The sequence below is a fragment of the Trachypithecus francoisi genome, unplaced genomic scaffold (genome assembly GCF_009764315.1).
Source record: "Trachypithecus francoisi isolate TF-2019V2 unplaced genomic scaffold, Tfra_2.0 Lachesis_group14, whole genome shotgun sequence".
Taxonomy (NCBI): Eukaryota; Metazoa; Chordata; class Mammalia; order Primates; family Cercopithecidae; genus Trachypithecus; species Trachypithecus francoisi.
The window spans coordinates 47,744,166-47,764,926 of NW_022681459.1; the positions used below are offsets into that span (position 1 = coordinate 47,744,166).

Here is a 20,761-nt window from a genome sequence, read left to right on the forward strand (position 1 = left end):
ACTCCTGACCTCAGATAATCCACCTGCCTTGGCCTCCCAAAGTGCTAGGATTACAGACTTGAGCCACCATGCCCACCCTAAATTATCTTTTTTGCTAAGGCAATTTGAGAAGGCTTTCTGTCACTATAAGAGAAAGAGTTTTAATATGTTTGATCTCTTATTCCAGACTTCTGGTTTTCCTTTTTTTCTAAATAATTCTGATAAGTTTCTTCTATACCATCCCGGAAAAAAACATATATATTTGTATACATATATATGGAGTTCATATATATATATATATAAATATATAATTTCACTGTATTTTCAAGGACATTCATTGCAGCAGTGTTTGTAGAAGCCAAAGAGTGGAAACAATCTGCATCCACCAACAGAGAAGGAGTTATAGATAAATGAAGTTATAGCCTACATTTGCTTTAAAATAATGCAGAGGGGGAGGGAAGGAGACAGTATGGGAGAAAAGCTGAAGCAAGACTGGCCAGATTTTAATAATTAGTGAAACTGGGCTCATCCAGTTCCATTAACTCTTTTGAATATGTTTGAAATTTTCCAAGATAAAATTTTTAAAAATTTAAATTATGTTATCTCCATTACCAGAATATTCTGCAACAGTGAAAAGTGAAACAGGGCCGGGCGCGGTGGCTCACGCCTGTAATTTTTGGTATTTTTAGTAGAGATGGGGTTTCACCATGTTGGCCAGGCTGGTCTCGAACTCCTAACCTCAGGGGATCCGCCTGCCTTGGCCTCTGAAAGTGCTGGGATTACAGGCGTGAGCCACCGCTCCCGGCCAGTTAATGAGTTTTAATAAAATAATAAAGACCCATTGTCCCACCATCCAGAATGAAAACTAGGACTTTGAAAATAACCTACAGGCCGGGTGAGGTGACTCACGCCTGTAATCCCAGCACTTTGGGAGGCTGAGGCAGGTGGATCACGAGGTCAGGAGATCAAGCCCATCCTGGCTAACACAGTGAAACTGTCTCTACTAAAAAAAAAAAAAAAATACAAAAAATTAGCCGGGCATGGTGGCAGGCGCCTGTAGTCCCAGCTACTCGGGAGGCTATATATATATATATATATATATATATACACACACACACATACGCACACATATATACACACACACATCTCGATATATATATATACACACACACATACACACTATATATATGTATATAGTATATATACATATACTGTTGCACTGCTGCAAGCCAGTGCCCCAAACACACAAACGAAGAAGGCAATGCTGTGGGATATCTCTCTTCCACATCATGTCTGTGCTCAGTATTTAATTGTTGCCAGATAGCACCTGTGTATAAATGAGACCATGTAGGAACATGGGCACCTCCATGCTGTGTACTTTTATTGATCTATTAGCTTATTGTAGGTTCTAGGTCTCAGTTTTCTGATCTCTAAGGTGTCTTTCAGCAACAAAATGTGAGGCTTATTTGAATTCCATGTCACATTTGGAGATGACAGATTTGTCATCTTCTGTGTTGTGAGTTATTTCTTCCAAGTGCCCTCAATTGAAATGATAAGGAGGCTGTACATGATGGCTCAGGCATGTAATCCTGGCACTTTGGGAGGCTGAGATGGGAGGATCACTTGAAGCCAGGAGTTTGACCAGCCTGGGCAACAAAGCAAGATCCTGTCTCTACAAAAACAAAAACAAAAACAGGCCACGCATGTTGACTCACGCCTATAATCCCAGCACGTTGAGAGGCCAAGGCGGGTGAATTCCTTGAGGTCAGGAGTTCAAGACCAGCTTGGCCAACATGGTGAAACCCCATCCCTACTAAAAATACAAAAATTAGCTGGGTGTGGTGGTGCACACCTGTAATCCCAGTTAATCAGGAGGCTGAGGCAGGAGAATTGGTTGAACCCGGGTCGCATCACAGCACTCCAGCCTGGGCAATAGAGCGAGACTCTGTCTCAAAAACAAAACAAAAACAACAAACCAAAAGTTAACCAGGTGTGGTGGTGCATGTCTGTCATTCTAATTACTCAGGAGGCTGAGGTGGGAGGATTGCTCGAGCCCAGAAGTTTGGGGTTGTAATGAGCTATGATCAATGCACTCCAGCCTGGGCAATACAGTGAAACTCTGTTTCAGGAAAAGTAAAATAAAAATAACAATAAATGATAAGGAACTCTAGTCTGAGTATTTTTTCATTCATTCACTTAATTAATACATAGAGCACTTCTTTATTTTAGGTTTCTGGCTTTGGAATCCTTTTCATTTTCCTTGATTTGCAAAAGATTTTTTGAGAGGTACATACTAGAGATTGAAAAGTGAAGCTACGTTTGGTTCAACCGCTTTTAGAAAGTTTGGGTTTCTTGATCCACCTCAATCTCAGTTTCTCTGGTTTGTTGGTGCATATGTTGTATGTGAGTGTCTACCTCTTATCGCTGCTGCTAGTCACTGAACTAGTCAGCTTTACTGCTCCATTTGTCAGGAGTCTTTAGTTACAGGGATGGATCCAAGTGCTAAATGGATGCAACCAGTACCCTTCCTCTTCTTATTTATCTCATCTCAGCTTGTCTCTGCTCCTTTTTCCTGCAGTAGCAACAGCAGCGATAGCAGGATTTTCTATGTGGTTGAGGAAAAAAGTCACAGTTTAAGTTTACATAATCCTTACAGTTTGAGAGGCCAGAGGAGAAGAAAGATCTCTCTCCTAAATTGCCATAGATCATATTTCAGGGAAGATTCTAATTGGTCCTACCTTGGTCACATGCCCACTTCTGAACCAATGCTTGTAGTTAGGGGAGTGCAGTGCTTTGATTGGTTAGTCTGAGTCACATGCCCGCTTATGTTGGGATGCTGAGCTCTGTGATTGACAGCCCCCCGGAGATAGCATGGGCCAGGAAGGCATGACACCCTAGGAAGGGATGTTGAGTCAGTAATTCCTGTTCATTACTACCTCCCTGCAAGCTGATGTTGTTTCCCACTCACAGTGAGTGGACTGTATATTCTCACCCAAACTATCCTCTTTCCTATTAACTCACCTCTGTGGTAAGCTCTCCTGTCTGATATTGTTTGACATAAGTAATTGGCCTTTATTTCTTTCTGACGTTTTCTCCCAATCCTTTTTTCTTTATCTTCAAATAGAGATATGATCAGTGTGAAAGCAACCTGACTTCCCCATCTTTTGAAGGTCTAATGATCCCTCATCCATCATCAGCCTTTCTTGGCCAAGTAGGCATATGATTACATTTCCACTTCAATTAAATGCTGCACCCTGAAGACAGATGCCTCTTGTGGTCAAGGGTGCTGCCCACGAATACAACTGTGTCCTATATATAGTGCAGTATTTATACTTCTGAGGTCTTGGAACTTCTTCCTTTTCCTCACCTTAATAGCTTAGAAGTGATCATTTTACAACTTGGTCCAATCAGTGTCTACTTTGTCTAATTTCTCTTCTGTGTCTCTTGAGTCAAAAATGGCCTATAGATGTATTCATTTAGCTCCACAGCAATACTAATCTTTAAAAATCTATCACAAACATTTAGGCCAGGCACAGTGGCTCACGCGTGTAATCCCAGCTCTTTGAGAGGCCAAGGCGGGTGGATCACCTGAGGTCAGGAGTTCGAGACCAGTCTGGCCAACATGGCGAAACCCCATCTCTACTAAACATACAAAAATTAGCCAGACGTGGTGGTGTGCACCTGTAATCCCAGCTACCCAGGAGGCTGAGGCAGGAAAATCGCTGGAACCCAGGAGGCAGAGGCTGCAGTGAGCCAAGATTGTGCCACCGTACTCCAGCGTGGGCAACAGAGCAAGACTCCGTCTCAGAAAGAAAAAAAGAAAATCTATTGCGAACATTTAAAAACTAGGAGATGCTACAAACAAATAAGAATTTTTATTTCTTTTGAACAAATCAGAAGATCTGTGTGTCTTGGTTCCACATTCCCCATAGCAGTGACATGCTGGAGTGGCCCTCTGGACTGGCCATGCATTCCCCAGGCCACCACTCCCAAGGGTGTTCCCATTTGAAGCACTGTTGTCATTTACCATTTCATTTGCTGGTTATTTTTGCTTACATTTGGCCCACTTCACTCAGTCACATTCCCTGCCTGGCCCCTGGAGTGCTCTTGGAGTTTGTGACTCCCGGCTGGGCAGCCATTGCAAATCAGGGGCAGGTTGAAGCAAGGTTTAAACTACTGATGAGTTGGGGCCTAGATTGGCTTTCTGCCTCAAGGCTCAAAGTAGACATAGATTGATGGCATACTTCAAAGGCCAAAGAGATACTTCTAAGAGTTTTGAAAGAACTGCCGCTACTTGTCTATATAACATCTATTGTGCCTTTCAAGAGAATTATATGATGTTTAAATACAATAAACGAAAGTTTCCAGAAATAGATATAAATACTGTGGAAGAATGCTAGCATGTCGTACATCTGGATCACCTGAAAGAAGCAACATAAGGTTCAAAGTCTTAAAATTATTTTGTAAAATGTTAATGTGTACTTATATTTTATTAAAATCTTTTATTGATTTATTTGTCTGTCCCATATAGTAATAAATGTTTCCTGATGGAAGGAAGAAATGGAAAAAGAAAGGAACTACTTGAATACGGTTAATCCATTTTTTTAATTTAGCTTTTTTTGTTGTTTTTTCTTGAAATGGAGTCTTGCTCAGTCGCACAGGCTGGAGTGCATTTGCATGATCTCGGCTGGCTACAACCTCTGCCTTCCAGGCAATTCTCCTGCCTTGGCCACCTGAGTAGCTGGGACTACAGGCACATGCCACCACGCCTGGCTAATTTTTAAATTTTTTAAGTAGAGACGGGGTTTTACCAAGTCGGCCAGGCGGGGCACAAACTGCTGACCTCAAGTGATTCACTCGCCTTGGCCTCCCAAAGTACTGGGATTTCAGATGTAAGCCACCACCCTGGCCATTTTTTTTTTTTTTTGAGATGGAGTCTCGCTCTGTCGCCCAGGCTGAATGCAGTGGCGTGATCTCGGCTCACTGCAACCTCTGCCTCCCGCGTTCACACCATTATCCTGCCTCAGCCTCCGAAGTAACTGGTAGCTGGGACTACAGGTGCCCGCCACCAAGCCCGGTTAAGATTTTTGTATTTTTTTGGAAGAGATGGGGTTTCACCGTGTTAGCCAGGATGGTCTTGATCTCCTGACTTTGCAATCCACCCACCTTGGCTTCCCAAAGTGCCAGGATTACAGGTATGAGCCGCTGAGCCCGGCCCCATTTTTTTTTTTTTTTTTTTTTGAGACAGAGTCTAGCTCTGTCGCCCAGGCGGAGTGCAGTGGCATAATCTCGGCTCACTGCAAGCTCTGCCTCCTGGGTTCACGCCATCCTCCTGCCTCAGCCTCCCGAGTAGCTGGGACTACAGGCGCCCGATACCACGCCCAGCTAATTTTTTGTATTTTTAGTAGAGACGGGGTTTCACCGTGTTCGCCAGGATGGTCTTGATCTTCTGACCTTGTGATCCAGCCACCTTGGCCTCCCAAAGTGCTGAGATTACAGGCGTGAGCCACCGTGCCTGACGCCCAGCCCCATTTTTTAAATTTAGTTTTTATTTTTAAATAATTAGAAGTTGCAGAAATAGTACATAGGGCTTCTGTCTCAGCTTTCCCCAATGGTGACAGCTTCCATAACTACAGGCCAATCCGTTTCCATATTCCAGTGGTACACATGGGTGTTCAATACAGTTTATTGAATCTATTTGCATATAGGAAATGAATGTTATAATCAGTTGATTTAGCATGTTAGTCTTTTTATTTATTTTTATTACTTTTGAATATGTAATAAAATGCACAGGAAGCAAACTTCACTAGGTACAAAGGATATACAGTTGTCCCTTGGTATCCATGGGGGATTGGTTCCAGGACCTTCTGCAGATATCAAAATCCGACGATGTTCAAATCCTTTATATAAAATGGTGTACAGTAGCCAGGCGCAGTGGCTCACTCCTGTAATCCCAGCACTTTGGGAGGGTGAGGCGGGCAGATCACATGGGGTCAGGAGTTCAAGACCAGCCCGGCCAACATAATGAAACCCCATCTCTACTAAAAATAGAAAAAAAATTAGCTGGGCGTGGTGGTGGGCGCCTGTAATCCCAGCTACTCAGGAGACTGAGGCAGGAGAATCACTAGAACAATTTGTAAAAAAAAAAAAAAAAAAAAGTGTACAGTTCGCGTATAACCTATACACATTTCCTGTATACTTTATTTATTTATTTATTTATTTATTTTGAGACGCAGTCTTGCTCTGTCACCCAAGCAGCAGTGCAGTGGTACGAACTTGGCTTACTGCAACCTCCACATCCTGGGTTCAAGTGATTCTCCTGCCTCAGCCTCCTGAGTAGCTGGGACTACAGGGGTCCACCACCATGCCTGGCTAATTTTTTGTATTTTTAATAGAGACAGGTTTTCCCCATGTTAGCCAGGATGGTCTCAAACTCCTGACCTCGTGATCTGCCCTCCTCAGCCTCCCAAAGTGCTGAGATGACAGGGGTGAGCCACTGTGCCCGGCCACCTTATTTTTATTTATTTATTTATTTATTTTGAGATGGAGTTTCACTCTGTCTCCCAGGCTGGAGTGCAGTGGCGCGATCTTGGCTCACTGCAAGCTTCGCCTCCCAGGTTCATGCTATTCTCCTGCCTCAGCCTCCTGAGTGGCTGGGACTACAGGCGCCTGCCACCACGCCCGGCTAATTTTCTTGTATTTTTAGTAGAGACGGGGGTTTCACCGTGTTAACCAGGATGGTCTTGATCTCCTGACCTCGTGATCCGCCCACCTCAGTCTCCCAAAGTGCTGGGATTACATGTGTGAGCCACCGTGCCTGGCCCTTTTTTCCTGAATAGTTTCTATTCATGGTTCATTGAATCCATGAATGCAGAACTCACAGAAATGGAGGGCCGACTTTTCAGGGAAAAGTAAGTTTCCCTTTATTCCTTGCCTCCCAGTCACTAAGATGCCTCTCCCAAGACAACCATTTATTAGTTTCTGATGTCTCCTTCCATATATATGTAATGTTTGCAAACCTTCATGTATCTGTTGTCTACTCACCCACCCCTCTTCTGTTGTAGAATACCATATGCATCTGTGTTTATTTAGCACAGATACAGTCTCTTTAGGTACTAAATCATATGTTTATGAATTTGAAATCCCTGAACTCACTATTTAGTCATACAAATAGAACTTTGCTGGTAGAACATTTCCTGAAGCTTTGTGTAGTTTTTGGCCTAAGTCAGTAAGATTTGCCAAAGGTTTGGCAGCTTTAACCAATGCTGATGCACCGGTTCTGTTATTTTCTTCTGAGCTGTGTCTGATAAGCAAGAAAAGGAATAAGTTAAATTACACCCAGGATGATCTGCTAGGGATGTGCCACACAAGATAATGAATGTGCTTCACTTTTATCACTTGATCCAGCTTGTGGATCCCTTCCTTGTCCTAGCTGATGGCTCTTATCTCTTATTTGAAGTTATTTTCTATCTCCCCTTGCTGCCTGCCAGATTTTGGTGAAACTTCATTACTCAGTGAATATTTCCTTTCTGAACAGCTTCACACTGCTAAAAGATGAATCATGCTACCTCTGTGTTGCTGAACTACATCTTATTAAGCCTATGTTTCTCTCTCTCTCTCTGAGACAGAGTCTTGCTCTGTTGCACAGTCTGGAGTGGAGTGGCACGATCTTAGCTCACTGCAGCCTCCACCTCCTGGGTTCAAGAGATCCTCTTACCTTACCCTCACAAGTAGCTGGAACCACAGGTGCCCACCACCATGCTTGGCTGTTTTTTTTTTTTTTTTTTTTTTGTAGAGATGAGGGTCGCTTTACGTTGCCGAGGCCCTTTTTCCTTTTCCTTTTTTCTTTTTTTTTGGCATATGAAAATTTATTACTACAGTGTTTTCACCATTAAAATTTATGATCTTGGGCCGGGCGCGGTGGCTCAAGCCTGTAATCCCAGCACTTTGGGAGGCCAAGACGGGCGGATCACAAGGTCAGGAGATCGAGACCATCCTGGCTAATACGGTGAAACCCCGTCTCTACTAAAAAAAATACAAAAAACTAGCCGGGCGTCGAGGCGGGTGCCTGTAGTCCCAGCTACTCGGGAGGCTGAGGCAGGAGAATGGCGTAAAACCCGGGAGGCGGAGCTTGCAGTGAGCTGAGATCCGGCCACTGCACTCCAGCCTGGCGGCAGAGCAAGACTCCGTCTCAGAAAAAAAAAAAAAAAAAAAAAAAACAAATAAAATTTATGATCTTGGTCTTTCCTTCTTTCCTTTACATAGGGCCAAAGAGACACATTGGCTACTTTGACAACCTTAAAGCGGACTCCAGGAATATCACCAACAGCATGACCTTTGCGACCAGATCCAGCAACCAGAACTTCATCATTTTCCTCAATACATTTCAAGCAACTGTCGTTGGGTACAAAGGCTGTGATTTTCTTGCTGTTCTTGATCAGCTGGACCCTGACACACTTCCTAATGGCAGAATTTGGCTGTGTGACTTCAACTCCTACTTTTTCCAGCATGATTCCTTTTGCATGAGAAGCACCTCCAAAAGGGTTGGCCTTCAGGGCTGTACCCACATGGGCTTTCTTGTACTGTTTATCATGCCACTTCTGGTCTCATTGGTGACTACGGAGCTTCCTAGCAGTACGAAGTCCACGACACTTGCCCATCCTGTCGGCGCCACGGGCCTCCCTTTTTCCTTTTTCTTCTTGAGAGATGGGGTCTTGCCATGTTGCCCAGGCTGGATTTGAACACCTGTGCTCGAGGGATCCTCCTACTTCAGTCTTCTGAGTAGCAGGGATTATAGGCACATGCCACAGTGCCCAGCTTTCATATCTTTCTTTTTATCTCTTTCTTTTTTTTTGAGATAGAGTCTCACTCTGTTGCCTAGGCTGGAGTGCACTGGCACAATCTTGGCTCACTGTAACTTCTGACTCCTGGGTTCAAGCGATTCTCCTGTCTCAGTCTCCCAAGCAGCTGGGACTATAGGTATGTGCCACCACGCCTGGCTAACTTTTTTGTATTTTTAGTAGAGATGGAGTTTCGCCATGTTGGCCAAACTGGTCTCGAACTCCTGGCCTCAAGTGATCCACCCTCCTTGGTCTCCCAAAGTGCTGGGATTACAGGCATGAGACATCTTGCCTGGCCTCATATCTTTCTTTAAGTAGACTTTAAAAAATCAAAACTGGTTTGTTTTCTGACCCTTGTGTGGATTTGCATTGCATTTCTTGAGGAAAGGATGTTCATTCTTCTTCACACTCAGAATTTATTTTGGTCCCATGAAGCCCAATGCTCCAGTGCAGCTGTTAAAAAGCTGCCCCAAATATTTGCAAAATGGGAGGAATACACATTGATGAGGTTATCACTCATTCATTTAGTCATTAATTCATGCAACAAATATTTACTGAGTGCGTACTCTGGGTCAGGCAGCCTCGGCCTAAGTCACTGAGCAAGACAAAGATCTCTGTCATTAGAGAGCTTGCTCTCTGGTATGTGTGCATGTGGGGTGTGGAGGACAGACAAAAATAAATATGCAAATTATTTAGTATGTTAGAAGATGATAAATACCACAGGGATAGGGGAAGGCAGGCCAAGGGAGGATAGGAGTGGATGACAGGGGGCACATTGCAGTTTAAAAGAGCATTGCCAGGGTAGTCCCTGTTGAGGGTGTGAAATGTGTGCTAAGACTTCAAAGAGCAGAGGATATCCTTATGCTGTATCCTGTGTGTATGTGTGTGTGTGTGTGTGTGTGTGTGTGTATTTGCATGAAAATATCACTAAAGACAGATTTTTTTTTTTTTTTTTGGAGACAGAGTCTAGCTCTGTCGTCCAGGCTGGAGTGCAGCGGCACAATCTCGGCTCACTGCAACCTCCGCCTCAGCCTCCCAAGTAGGTGAGACTACAGGCGTGCACCACCACAGCCGACTAGTTTTTGTATTTTTAGTAGAGACAGGGTTTCACTGTTGGCCAGGCTGGTCTCGAACCCCTGATGCCGAGTGATCTGCTTGCCTCAGTCTCCCGAAGTGCTGGGATTACAGGCGTGAGCCACCATGCCCAGATGGAAATATTTTTTAACAGCTATTTTGAGATATAAATCATACCAGCCAGGTGTGGTGGCTCATGCCTGTTAATCCCAGCACTTTGAGAGACTCAGGCGGGAGAATTGCTTGAGCTCAGGAGTTTGAGTCCAATGTGGGCAATATAGCAAGACCCTGTCTTTACAAATAAAAATAAAAAATAAAAAATTTAGCTTGGTGTGGTGGTGTGTACCTGTAGCCCCAGCTACTCATGAGGCTGAGGCTGAAAGATCACTTGAGCCCAGGAGGTAAAGGCTGCAGTGAGCCGTGATGGTGCCACTGCACTCTCCTGACAGTGAGACCCTGTTTCTAAAATAAAAAAAAATTCATATGCCATAACATTGATCCTTTAAAAGTGTACGATTTAGTTGTTTTTAGTATATTTACAGAGTTGTACAACCGTCACCATTATCTAATTCCAGAATATTTTCATCACCTTCCAAAGAAACGCATTAGCACTCAATACCCATTCCTGCCTTCCCCCATCCCCTGGCAACCACTAATCTACTTTCTGTTTCTTTTTTTTTTTTTTTTTTGAGACGGAGTCTCGCTCTGTCACCCAGGCTGGAGTGCTGTGGCCAGATCTCAGCTCACTGCAAACTCCGCCTCCCGGGTTCACACCATTCTCCTGTCTCAGCCTCCTGGGTAGCTGGGACTACAGGCGCCGCCACGTCGCCCGGCTAGTTTTTTTGTAGTTTTTAGTAGAGACGGGGTTTCACCGTGTTAGCCAGGATGGTCTCGATCTCCTGACCTCGTGATCCGCCCGTCTCGGCCTCCCAAAGTGCTGGGATTACAGGCTTGAGCCACCGCGCCCGGCCTTACTTTCTGTTTCTATAGATTTGCCTGTTTTGGGCATTTCATATAAATGGAATCATAGAGTATGTGGGCTTTTGGGTCTGGCTTCTTTCACTTAGCATAATGTTTTCAAGGTTCATCCATGTTGTAGCATGTATTTCATTTCCTTTTCTTTTCTTTTCTTTTTTTTTTTTTTTGAGATGGAGTCTCACTCTGTCGCCCAGGCTACAGTGCAGTGGTGTGATCTTGGCTCACTGCAACCTCTGCCTTCGGGTTCAAGGGATTCTCCTGCCTCAGACTCCTGAGTAGCTGGGATTACAGGCACATGCCACCATGCCCAGCTAATTTTTGTAATTTTAGTAGAGACGGGTTTTTGCCATGTTGGCCAGGCTGGTCTCAAAATCCTGATCTCAGGTGATCCACCAGCCTTGGCCTCCCAAAGTGCTGGGATTACAGGTGTGAGCCACCGTGCCCAGCCAAGTGTTTCATTTCTTTTTTTTTTTTTGAAAGAAGTCTCGCTCTTGTCCCCCAGGTTTGGATCTCAGCTCACTGCAAACTCCGCCTCCCAGGTTCAAATGATTCTGCCTCTGCCTCCCAAGTAGCTCGCATTAAGGCGCCTGCCACCATACCCGGCTAATTTTTGTATTTTTAGTAGAGACAGGGTTTCACTATGTTGGCCAGGCTGGTCTCGAACTCCTGACCTCAGGTGATCAGCCTGCCTCAGCCTCCCAAAGTGCTGGGATTACAGATGTGAGCCACTGTGCCCAGCCAGTATTTCATTTCTTGATAGCTAATATCTCATTGCATGGATAGACCACATTTGGTTATCCATTTATCAGTTGGTGGTGAGTGTCTTTGAATTTTAAATATTGCAAAATGTCATCCATGAGCTATAGAGATTTGCCCTCCCCCTTAATTAAGACCTGGATGGCGGCTGGGTGTGGCACCTGTAGTCCCAGCTACTCAGGAGGTTGAGCTGGGAGGATACTTGGGCACAGGAGTTCGATACTTGGGCACAGTGAGCTGGGATCAGACCACTGTATGCCAGCCAGCCTGTGCGACAGAGGGAGACCCTGTAACTAAATGAAAAAATAAAAAGACCTTGTGGGGGTCATTGTCAGGACCGATGGTACCCAGTTGCAGTCAGCACTGGTTAGGCTCGGTTTTGGAGAAACTAAAAAGTACCTCCCTCCAGAGTCCTGCTTTCCCAGGTGCCTCCCTCCTAAGCGGAAGCTCTGGGTGGTCCAAATGTGGTAATACAGCTTTGTGGATTTTTCTCAAGTGTGTTTTCTGTTACACATTATATTTTTTTTTTCAGCTTTAAAATGTAACCTTGGTAAGTTGTTTACTCAAGAAAATTCTCAATGAGTTTTCTTTCTTTCTTTTTGTCTTTTTAATATTTTGGGTGTGGTAGCAAGTAGAAGCAGATTCATCCTAACCAAATATTTGCAAATATCTGAACAAAGCTATTCTGGCCAGGGAAGGAAGACTCCACGGAGGAAGTGGGAATTGGATCTGGCTTTTGAAGGAGGGGTTCAATTCTCAGAGGACTAGATGAGGAAGGAAAAGGCATGTTCCAAAAAGGGGCAGGGAATTAGAAGTTTATTTTCTGGGTGAGTGGGAACCTCTGAGCCCTTGAGCACGTGCCTTAGATATGTTAGTTTGGCAGCCAGCAGTCTGTGCATAGAGGGTGATAATGGTGTTGGACTCCTCTGGCCTGCACGTGGCGAGACTCAAAGTTTCCAGACTTCTTTTGGGGACGGTGTCTGAATTACAGTCTCTGGGGCTGCAGAAAGATGAACTCCATCAGAAGGTCCTCAAGGTCTTCCCCAACTCCTTCAGTACAGACTTCAGAGAGAGAAGCTGTCTAGGCGACACCTGTGCAAGAACTGGACACGACCCAAGCTGCAAACTGCCCCGACCATCCCGGCCTTCCCCGTTCGATCCTGGAGGTGGGGGTGGGAATGGAGAACCCAGAGCGGGCGATCAAGCTTCCTGGGAACTGTGAACTGGGGCGGGGGAATCAGGAAGGACGAGGCCTTTCAAGATCAAATGTCCCTAACTCCTGCACCCGACCAGGACGCGTGGCGCCTCCAGAGAGGACGCGCATCGCCCGGAGCAGGTTGCGGTCCCGGTTCCCGCCGAACTCTAGCAACCGCGAGGAGTAATGTCTGCCGTGGGGGGCGGAGCGCAGCGGGGGCGGAGCGCGGCCGAAGGGGCGGAGCGAGGCCGAAGGGGCGGAGTAGAGACTACCGGCGGGGGGCGGAGCAAGAATAATGGGGTGGAGCAAGACGGCGGGCGGGGGCGGGGCGAGGACGACGGGGCGGAGCGCAGACCGCGAGCGGGGGGCGGAGCTGGGATGATGGGGCGGAGCGAGAATAAAGGGGCGGAGCACAGATAGAAGCCGGGGCGGGGAGGGGCGGGGCGTTCTCGGCCTTCGGGCCCCGCCTCTCGCCTCAGGCGCGCCTGCCCCGCCTTCTCACTCCCCACGGCTGCGGCGGTGGCGGAGGCCGAGGGAGGGGCGGTAGGGGAGAGCGGGTCACGACGCTGCCGGGGCGGGGATAACCCCTCACGTGGAGCAGATGAAAGGGCCGCGGCGCGACGGCCGGGGGAGCCGAGCTGAGCCTGCGACCCACAAAGCCGCCGCCGCGATGGGGTTGTGAGGCGTCCGCCCGCGTTCGGTCCTCAGCCGGCCCGCGACTATGCCCGGCCGCGCCCGCCCTCCGCGCCCTCCCGCCGCAGGACCATGAGGCCGCGCTCGGGCGGGCGCCCAGGGGCCCCGGGCCGCTGCCGCCGCCGCCTCCGCCGCCGCCCCCGCGGCCTCCGGTGCAGCCGCCTGCCGCCGCCGCCGCCGCTGCCGCTGCTGCTCGGGCTGCTGCTGGCGGCCGCGGGGCCCGGCGCGGCGCGGGCCAAGGAGACGGCGTTCGTGGAGGTGGTGCTGTTCGAGTCGAGCCCAAGCGGCGACTACACCACCTACACCACCGGCCTCACGGGCCGCTTCTCGCGGGCCGGGGCCACGCTCAGCGCCGAGGGCGAGATCGTGCAGGTAGCTGCCCGCCGCCCGGGCCCCGCGCCGCCGCCGCCACAAGATGGCTCCGGGGGCTGCGCCCGCCGACCCCGCCGCGGGCTGCCTGACTGGCGGGCGGGCAGGAGGGGTGGCCGAGAGGCCGGCGGCATCCCTCCCTTGCGGGCGGGCAGGCTGGCGGGACGCGGCCTCCGGGGCGCAGCCGCGGGGGTCGAGCGCACGTGGGGGCTAGAGCTCCTGTGAGCCCCGGGGCGGGAGGGGGATCCTGGGCCCGGCACCCACGCTGGGGCGGCCCCCTTGGCCGAGTGGGTATTTAGGTCTGCCTCAGGTGGAAGTCCCGGGAACTACCTGTTGAATGTCAACTTTGGAAAGACAAGTGATGAGGGATGGGGTGGCTCGTTTCAGGTTGCAGGCTTTGCTTTCCATCCATGCATGTTCTTTTTGGGTGCGGCTAGGTTTGTCTGAAGGGCTGCACAACATTGGATTCTTCCCCAGAACCTGCCGCCCGCCTCACCTGGGCGCCGCTGACCCTTCTGCGGAGCTCTGGACAAGCAGCAGCAGGCAGGGGAGGAGGCGGAGCTGGTCGAGGAGTGGGGATGGGGGTTCCCTGCAGTGGCAACGGAAGGCAGCCCTCTCTGCGTGCCTCACATTACAGAGGGTAGGAGGGATACTGCCTGCCCGTCCCTCGGCCAAAGACTAATGCGAAGGGCCTGCAAATGGGGAGATGGGGTCTCTCACTGACAGGGCCTCCACCTTGGACCAAGTGAAAGAGATATGCATTCCGAAGGAAGCTGGCTAGGGAGAGCTTTAAGCTGTGCCTACTCTTTGGAGGAGAGACTCTCAACTGAAGCTTCTGCGGACGGTTAGCTGGGTGGATGTCTTCCCGCTTCCTTGGCCATGGTTTGATCAACTTGTTACTAGACGGCCAGCGCACTTATGGCAGTTAATATGCGCGCCTCGGATGGGGGCGATTTGTAAAGGTTGGCTTGTCTTTGAACCTTTGGGGTGATCGGATGTCTGCAGGGCCTAAGCTTTGTGGGCCTTCTGTGCTTTACTCTTGGATGAGTTATGAATGAAAAGAAGGGGACTGCATGGAATGATTGCATAGCAGCCCACAGCGTAGACAGCCTGTTCCGTGGTGTCCTTTTCCCTCCTTCGGTGCAGACTCAAAGCCCTGCCTTCATAGGACAGGGAGAGCTGTGCAGCTTGACTCCGTAGAGATGTGCCCTTACAAAGCTGGAGGAGGCACCCAGGCCCAAGCGATTTATCAGCAGCATTGCCTTACCGGGCTCTTATCCCCATCTGAAAACTTCTGTGACTCCTTCATTGAGCCCTTTGACTATCTATGTTAATGCTTTTGGACTTAAAAAAATGTTGTAATTATGATCTTCATAAGTTTTAGAGATGATGCTTTGCGGAAGATTCCTAAACATTTAGGTCTTGCTCCTTGCAACTTCTTGTCTTTATTTGAGGCTTTCATTGTGCCCTGATGGTTTTCGAAATGTTTGATTTACAACCTTATAAAAAAAAAAAAAAGACGCTTTAGCATGGCACTTGACTTTTTGAAGGAGACTTTTGAAGTTTGCAGTTTCTATCTGCAGTGTTTTAAAGTGTCACTCTTTCTCAACAGTAGTTTGTCTGGTGAGCGAGCTATCCATTATGAGGAGTGTTATGCTTTGGAGATAATCTTGGGTTCACCATTTAATACAAAATTAGCAGTTTAAACACCATTTGTAACTATTTTATCCTTGTGAGTAGAGAGATAATATGTGAATTTGGCAGAAGGAATCTATTCTCTTCTGAAACTTTTTGAAGTGCTTATCTAACTCTTTTGTAGTCCATTAGCCTAGCCAAAAAAAAAAAAAAAAAAAGTCAATAGTTGCTAAGTAAAGAAAAGTGACTTAAATGGTATTTAATAAGTTTACCTGTTAAGCAATCACTAATAGGTGTCCTTAATTCCCTTATAGCTGCAGTAATGTTGGTGAGTTTATCTGAGTTGTCTGAATAGTCATTTCATGGTGCACCTCGTATCTTTAGTAACTTTATTGTGGTGGCTGACTTGTTGAACCTCCCTGTTTCTGCGGACAGAGTGCAGTGTGGCTTTCAGGGATGTGTGTGTACAAAGGCTAGCGTGCTTTTATGAGTTCTGCAAATACTGTTTGATTGAGGGAACTGGTGTGGACCTTGTCTGGCAGCCCTGAAAAAGTTTTTTGTAAGGAAGGCTGATGTTTTAGGGCCGCTGAGAGGGAATATAATGTTTTCTTTTGGTGAGAAATGAGAAAGCAGAAGGAATAAATTGGTGTCCAGCTTTGGATTAATCATGTTTTCTGAGTAACCTGATCTTTTCAAAACCTCCTTTTATTTACTCTTTAAAAATACCCCCTTTTGTTTACTATCTTGAAAAACCTTTATAGGCTTTAGAGATGATGCTGTGCTGAAGATTCCCAAACATTTTGTCCACAGTCTTCAAGAATAGTTTGAATCTTAACTCTTGCTCATTGTAACTTCTTGTCTTTCTTTGAGGCTTTCACTGTGCCCTGGTGACACAATCGCATTGAACTTTTCAAAACTTCCTTTTATTTACTATCTTAAAAGAAAATAGTAGCCGGGCATGGTGGCTGATGCCTGTAGTCCCAGCATTTTGGGAGGCTGAGGCAGGAGGATTGCTTGAGCCTAGGAGTTCGAGACCAGCCTGGGCAACACAGTTAGACCTGGTCTCTAGACACACACACACACACACACACACACACACAAAGCCCAGCGTGGTGGCATGGACCTGTAGTCCCAGCTACTTGGGAGGCTGAGGTGGGAGGATTGCTTGAGCCTGGGAGGCTGAGGTTGCAGTGAGCCATGATTACACCACTACACTCCAGCCTGGACAATGGAGCGAGACTGTCTCTCAAAAACAAACAAACAAACAAACAAAAAACAGTGTGATTTGCTGATTAGCGTTTTATCGTCTCAGAGCAGAGTTCATTTTCCTATAACTAAAGCTAAATAGTAGCATTATAGCATTGCTTTTGTTATTTCCACTGGGGTTCTATAGCAGTATTATTCATGGTTTAGGGGAGAAAAAACCTGTTTAGGAGTCTGTCACCTTTAAGAATTCTAAGATAAGAAATTGGTTTGTATTACTGATTTTTAACCCCCCTCCTTATTATATGCCAATGAAAAGTGTGTGTGTGTGTGTATATTTGTATAGTAGATACCATATCACAGTCTGGTTTGCCTAGATAATTCTAACTAGAGTACCTGTTCAGTCATTTCCATGGGTTAGGGTAGGGGAAGCCTAGTTAAAATTGTGTCAGTTTGTTTGTCAGTGTCAGAGAGAGAGAGAGAGAGAGTGCAAGAGGGAGGGAGGTAGTAATTCAAACCTTAGGATTCGTCATCAGGAATCTTGGTTCTTCTCCTTTGCATTTTAGCTTAAATAACTATCCCAAGGTCACCAGTGTAATCTGAATGAAGATTTTTTTTTTTTTTGTCTCCATCTGTGAAAGTTGTGGCGCAAACAATTTGTGGATATGAGATGCTATTAGTTACTTTTATTATCTTATTTATTTATGCAGTGTTAAAGCCCGTTTGCTTGTAAGAGTGTCAGGCATACAGTTTGAATGCTGGAGAAATTAATTACACTTCTCCTATAGTTCTGAAGTGTGGGACTTTAAAGGGTTCTTAGACATATTGATATATATTTCATCTTTGAACCAATTTGTTCTGTTAATGAGATCATTATCTGAAACTTTCAGACTTGGCTGTGCAACTCACATGGTTGGTGATGTTAAATAAAGGCCTGATTAAACACTGGCTGGTGGTATGTGGATTGGTTAAACAAAGAAAATTTGCATTGCTAGAGATGAAGATTGTTTTAAAGTGGAAATGCTTTTTTTTTTTTTTTTTTTTGCTTGAAGTCAAATATTTAGAAAAGCTTGAGAAATTCATTTGTAGAAGGAATCTGAATGATAGATTCTGTGTAACTTTAAATTCAGCCTTTCTGGATCCTAGGTTAAATGTTGAATGGACTTGAAAACAGAGAAAAGCTGAGGACATTTAAGAACTAAGTCAGTTCCTTTAGCTATTAGGGGTGGGAAGAGAGCTGGGTGGTGGGTTAAAAGGGCTGATCAAGGTCCTTAAATATCCCATGTTGAGTAAAGGTATCACAGAGTAATTTTAGGAAACTAATTCCTCTGCTTTGTTTCCCTGTCAGTGTGCTTCTGCAGTTTAGCATTTGATCAAACACTTTCTTTTCATCTCCATTTTAAGTTAACTTAACAGGCCTGCCTCTAAAAATTGACTTGGTCTAGTAGAACAATTGTGTGCTGACAGCTGACCTGGATTTACACAGAAAGAGATTGCCCACTGTCTTCTCTGATGGGCCTTCAAAGGTTAAAACCAAGCATTTGATTCAGGGGGGAAAATTGGGGCTGTATTTTTTGTCGTTATAAATTCTTAGAGCCTCTTGCTGGCCGGGCACGGTGACTCAACGCCTGCAATCCCAGCACTTTGGGAGGCCGAGGCTGGCGGATCGCAAGGTCAGGAGATGGAGACCATCCTGGCTAACACAGTGAAACCCTGTCTCTACTAAAAATACAAAAAAAAAAATTACCTGGGTGTGGTGGCGGGCGCCTGTAGTCCCAGCTACTGGGGAGGCTGAGGCAGGAGAATGGCATGAACCCGGGAGGCGGAGCTTGCAGTGAGCGGAGATTGCGCTACTGCACTCCAGCCTGGACGACAGAGTGAGATTCTGTCTCAAAAAAAGAAAAAATTCTTAGAGCCTCTTATTTTCTGTTTTGTTCCCTGAGATCTCATGGGAGTTACTAGTACAATTCTGAATAGGAATGAAGATGGGAGTTCAGTGTAGAGCTGTAGACTGAAGGGAAGGCAGTGATGGTTTCCTCTTATTTATACAGAGCACTGCCAAAAGCATGTCATGTTTTGGTTCATCTCATCCTGACACTAACGTGCAATTAGCCACTATTGTTAACCCATTTTACAGAGGAGAAAAACCGAGGCTGAGAGAAGCAAATTGACTTCTGTAACTTCACATGGCTAGCAGATGACAAACCTGGATTGAAACCCAGGTCTGCCTGGCCTGCTTGTTCTTGTTTTTGCCAAATGAATAGAATTTGACTGGTTAGGATTTTGACATAAATTCAAGTCAATTTTTTTTTTTTTTTTTTTTGAGACGGAGTCTCGCTCTGTCGCCAGGGCTGGAGTGCAGTGGCCGGATCTCAGCTCACTGCAAGCTCCGCCTCCCGGGTGCACGCCATTCTCCTGCCTCAGCCTCCCGAGTAGCTGGGACCACAGGCGCCCGCCACCTCACCCGGCTAGTTTTTGTATTTTTAGTAGAGACGGGGTTTCACCGTGTTAGCCAGGATGGTCTCGATCTCCTGACCTCGTGATCCGCCCGTCTCGGCCTCCCAAAGTGCTGGGATTACAGGCTTGAGCCACCGCGCCCGGCCTCAAGTCAAATTTTTAACAACATATAATATAGTGGTTCTTAACCTGAGAGTCACAGACTTTCAGAGATAGTCCATGAACTCCTGCAAGTGTATGCATATTCTTGTCTATGGGCAGTTACAACTTTGCCTCTTCCAGGGTTCTATGATGTCCCCCTCCACCCCCACGAGGAAAAAGGAAAGCTCTAATCTAGTGGAGCATCGAATAGTCCATTACCAAGAGTTTGAGCGGGGTTCAGGCTGACAAGAGTTGTAGGGAAGAAGTCTACAGGTCTGGGTGCCTCCATTGAACATATTTATTTCGTAGACATCTATCACAGCCCTATTCTGTACCAGACACTGTATTGCTGTTATCTTCTGGAGTTCAGTCTCTCATGGAGACAGACACATGCATGGATAAATGATGTTTCTTCCCAAACGGGTTTCTCCACCGAACTGAGTGCTTAGGCCCTAAGGCATCCATTGTCTATAATGAATTAACTTCCCTCCTGTGCATTGTGCATCATCCTTGGGAGAAGTGAAAATATAGTCAAAGACTTTTCTGCATTTACATGGCAAAGTGCAAGAACGCGACACTCTGAATGCAGGATGTGGGAAAGCAGAGTATAGTTCCTTTTCGTAGTTCATTGAAAAATGAAACAGAGCACCTGTCGCTGTTGAAGTGCCTAAAGAGCAGCTTCTCACACCTTCCCTTGTGGACCTGGACCCCATGGGGTCTGTTTTTGCTCATTTCTGGATCTACCCACCGGGTTCCCACTGCCTGCTATGTATGAGGCACTCAGTATTTATTGAATGAATGATGGAGAATGGACATCAGGCAGGCCGTGGGTTTTGTGGATTATTTATGCTTTAATTGATGAAAACAACTTGCTTTGGCTTGGCTAATAAATTCTGGGATTATCCTTCCTTTTTGGTTGTTATTTCCAGAAACTTGCTTGGATGGAAAGGATGGCTCTCTCTCTGGTTCCCATAGACCCACTGGTATTATAATACCGGGTTGTATGAAAGTGATCTGGCCGGTTGCGGTGGCTCACACCTGTAATCCGAGCACTTTGGGAGGCCGAGGTGGGCGGATCACAAGGTCAGGAGATTGAGACCATCCTGGCTAATGCAGTGAAACCCTGTCTCTACTAAAAATATAAAAAATTAGCTGGGCGTGGTGGCAGGGGACTGTAGTCCCAGCTACTGGGGAGACTGAAGCAGGAGAATGGCATGAACACGGGAGGTGGAGGTTGCAGTGAGCCGAGATCGTGCCATTGCACTCCAACCTGGGCGACAGAGCGAGACTCTGTCTCAAAAAAACAAAACAACAACAACAAAAAAACTGTGTGGGGTGTTTATATTCCAAGGCAGGGTACCTGGCATAAGAAAAGTCTGAAGGTGTTCTTTTCCTGATGAAACTGAGTATTGACAAAGCCTTAAAGTGGATAGGTTATGGA

At 46.5% G+C, this 20,761-nt stretch overlaps 1 protein-coding gene and 1 pseudogene across 2 annotated transcripts in view; one reads left to right on the forward strand and one right to left on the reverse strand.

Annotated features, from left to right (window-relative positions):
• Positions 1–8,208: 8,208 nt before the first annotated feature.
• On the reverse strand, positions 8,209–8,652 carry LOC117096140 (annotated as a pseudogene).
• Positions 8,653–13,379: 4,727 nt separating this feature from the next.
• Positions 13,380–20,761, forward strand: part of ZNRF3 (zinc and ring finger 3) — a 178,196-nt gene continuing 170,814 nt past the window's right edge. For both annotated transcript variants that reach the window (XM_033233113.1, XM_033233116.1), the window contains exon 1: positions 13,380–13,887. In XM_033233113.1, coding sequence (XP_033089004.1) covers positions 13,588–13,887 — 300 coding nt within the window. In that variant the 5' untranslated portion in view covers positions 13,380–13,587. The remainder of the gene's footprint in view (positions 13,888–20,761) is intronic.